Here is a 3,294-nt window from a genome sequence, read left to right as displayed (position 1 = left end):
GCACAGGATCAGCAACCGTGCAGCAGCGCACAACCCCTATGTAAACACGTCACGCTGCGCGTCTGGTCCTCCTGCCAGAGGTGGCGCTGTGGTTACCGTTCAGGTGGTGTTCTGGGATTGTAGGATACTCACGGTGCGCACAGAAGCCATTCGGCCCATCGAGACTGTGCCGACTCTCCGAAGGAAAATCCCACCCCACCCCAGATCCCTCCTAACCCGATCCCTGTAGGGAGAGGGTGTGGGGGGCCGGAGGTGACACAGAGATTGGGAGGGGGTGTAGGGTGATGGAGGAGGTGACGGAGATAGGGAGGGGGGGTAGGGGGGAGGGGGGAGGTGATGGGGGTGGGGCGGGGGGGGGGGGGGGCGGGAGGAGCCACAGAGAAAGACAAGCAGTGTGGAAGATGGGGGAGGGGGTGACGATCGAGCGGGGAGTGGGGGCAGTGGGGAGGGCCTGCTCTGTCCCCGGACGGTGTCGAGCTTCTCGAGTGTTGTCGGAGCCGCGCCCCGTTCAGGTGAGTGGGGGGGGGGCCCCCCCACCTTGGGCCTTGTCGGGGGGGGGGGGGGGGTGACAGGCCTTGGGGAGTGGGGGAGTCAAGAGGGTGGGTTACTCGCTGCAGGATTCCCAGCCTCTGACCTGCTCCTTGTAGCTACAGGATTGATATGGGGTCGGGGTCCCAGTTCAGTTTCTGCTCAATGGGTAACCCCCAGGATGCTGAGATGGGGGGGGGGAGGGGGGATTCAGTGATGTTAACGCCATTGAACGTCAAGATGGTTGGGGGGGTTGGATGGTGGTTAGATCTCTCTGGTTGCAGACAATGTTTATGTGACATACATCATTGGGCTGGGGTAGGCAGCATTAAGCAGAGGTTGACGTTGTTCTCAGGACAGGAATGGGCACGGGGGCAGGGGGCCGTACCTCGACGTTGCTCCCGTTGAGATGCATCCTCCGAATCATGCTTCCCTGTGTGGTGACATCTGTCCAGTAGATGTGCTTCTCCTCATGATTGAAATCCAAAGCCACTGCGTTGTTCAGTCCCTGGGACAGAGAGGGATGGGAGCCGTAAGACGCTAGCACCCCTCCCCAGCATTCCCATGTCCCGGAACCCCGACAGCCCCCCACCCCCTCCACAAAGGTCTGGCCACGACCAGCGAAACTCCAGGGGTGAAACGCCACCTCAGTGCCCTGAGGAGGGAACACTACCATCTCCTCACCCTCTCCTCTCCTGGTATCGCAGGGTCACGCAGCATGGAAACAGACCCTTCGGCCCAACCAGTCCATGCTGACCACAACCCCAAACTAAACCAACCCCACACCTGCCTGCTCCTGGCCCATATCCCTCCAAACCTTTCCCTGTCCATGTCCTTATCCAAATGTCCTTTTAAACGTTGTAACTGTACCCACATCCACCGCTTTCACTCCACCCATGGACAACCTTCCGTGTGAAAAATCTGTCCCTCTTATCTTTCTTCAATCTCTTTCCTCACACCTTAAAAATGTCACCCCTCCACCCCCCGCCAAAGTCTTGAGATGCCTCAGCCGAGGGAAAAGGCACCTTGCCATTCGTGGTACCTGTGGCCCCTCTTGATCTACGAGGGCGCCTCTCAACCTCCGATTGAGGGAAGCCCCAGGCTGTCCATTCTCTCATTACTAGCTCGTACCCAGCAACATCCTGGTAAATCTCTTCTTACCCCTCTCCAGTTCAATCGTCTAAGGTAGTAACCTCAGGGTTATGCTCACAGCAAGTACCCACTGATGGAACGCTGCGCTGTCGGAGGGTCGGCATCGAGGGAGCGGGCGCTGTTGGAGGGTCGGCATCGAGGGTGCGGGGCGCTGTCGGAGGGTCGGCGTCGAGGGAGAGGGGCGCTATCGGAGGGTCGGCGTCGAGGGAGCGGGGCGTTGTCGGAGCGTCAGCGTCGAGGGAAAGGGGTGCTGTCGGAGGATCAGCACCGAGGGAGGGGGCCCGTCGGAGGGTCGGCGTCGGGGGAGCGGGGCGTTGTCGGAGGGTCAACGCCGAGGGAGCGGGTGCTGTCGGAGGGTCGGCGTCGAGGGAGCGGGCGCTGTCAAAGGGTCAGCGCCGAGGGAGCGGGGCGCTGTCAGAGCGTCAGCGCCGAGGGAAAGGGGTGCTGTCGGAGCGTCAGCATCGAGGGAAAGGGGTGCTGTCAGAGGATCAGCACCGAGGGAGTGGGCGCTGTCTGAGGGTCAGCGCCGAGGGAACGGGCGCTGTCAGAGGGTCAGCGCTGAGGGAGCGGGCGCTGTCAGAGGGTCGGCGCCAAGGGAGCGGGCGCTGTCAGAGGGTCAGTGCTGTTGGAGGGTCGGCGCTGAGGGAGCGGGCACTGTCGGCGGGTCGGCGCCGAAGGAGGGGGGCATGGTTGGAGGGTCAGCGGTCTGTGTTGATGATACGATGTGCCCTCACCTGCTTTAACAATGTGTAGTTGGAGCCATCGAGATTGAGTTTCCTCAGATAGTAACGGTTAGCAAAGATCAGGAAAGCTTCATCATCTACAGAGAGAGAGAGATATACAGGGAAATGAGACACGGATTCTCCGTTACACTCCCACGAGCTAATACACGGATGTATCCATTAGCAAGAGCTCTTGGCACGAAAATACTAACATGACCTTCCTACAGCTTAACCTGGATATTTAACCAAACTCCTACAGTCCCCTACACCCCCTCCCTATCTCTGTAAACCCCTCCAACCCCCTACACCCCCTCCCTATCTCCGTAACCTCCTCCAAACCCCTACACCCCCTCCCTATCTCCGTCCCCTCCTCCAATCCCCTTACACGACTGTGTGCAAGAGACAGACAGTACATGTGAGAGACAGAGAGAGAGTGTGCGTGCGAGACAGACAGTGCGTGTGCGAGAGACAGGCAGTGCGAGCATGCGAGAGAGAGAGACAGTGCATGCGAGAGTGTGTATTAGAAACAGACAGTGCATGCGAGAGAGAGAGAGAGTGCGCGAGGGACAGACAGTGCATGCGTGAGAGAGAGAGAGAGAGTGTGCGAGAGACACAGACTGTGTGTGAGAGAGAGAGAGTGTGCGAGGGACAGACAGTGCATGCGAGAGAGACAGAGTGTGCGAGGGACAGACAGTGCATGCGAGAGAGAGAGAGTGTGCGAGAGAGAGAGAGAGTGTGCGAGGGACAGACAGTGCATGCGAGAGAGAGAGAGAGACTGTGCGAGCGACAGACAGTGCATGCGAGAGAGAGACAGAGACTGTGCAAGCGACAGACAGTGCATGCGAGAGAGAGACAGAGTGTGCGAGGGACAGACAGTGCATGCGAGAGAGAG

At 59.5% G+C, this 3,294-nt stretch overlaps 1 protein-coding gene and 1 long non-coding RNA gene across 2 annotated transcripts in view; both read right to left on the bottom strand.

Annotated features, from left to right (window-relative positions):
- LOC125482080 overlaps positions 1-2,514 on the bottom strand; it is a 3,195-nt gene extending 681 nt beyond the window's left edge. The window contains exons 1-2 of the long non-coding RNA XR_007261546.1: positions 2,415-2,514; positions 917-1,036 (exon numbers count right to left, since the gene is read on the bottom strand). This is a non-coding gene — a long non-coding RNA (uncharacterized LOC125482080). The remainder of the gene's footprint in view (positions 1-916; positions 1,037-2,414) is intronic.
- A 33-nt stretch (positions 2,515-2,547) lies between these two features.
- The window catches only part of LOC125482079 (low-density lipoprotein receptor-related protein 1-like), a 5,677-nt gene continuing 4,930 nt past the window's right edge, over positions 2,548-3,294 (bottom strand). Inside the window, exon 5 of the mRNA XM_048594061.1 lies at positions 2,548-2,562. Within this exon, the coding sequence (XP_048450018.1) occupies positions 2,548-2,562 (15 nt within the window). The remainder of the gene's footprint in view (positions 2,563-3,294) is intronic.

Source organism: Rhincodon typus, unplaced genomic scaffold (assembly GCF_021869965.1).
Source record: "Rhincodon typus isolate 14 unplaced genomic scaffold, sRhiTyp1.1 hic_rhity00005647, whole genome shotgun sequence".
NCBI lineage: Eukaryota > Metazoa > Chordata > Chondrichthyes > Orectolobiformes > Rhincodontidae > Rhincodon > Rhincodon typus.
Note: the sequence above shows the minus strand (reverse complement) of the source record. Positions and strands in the feature narration are given on the sequence as shown.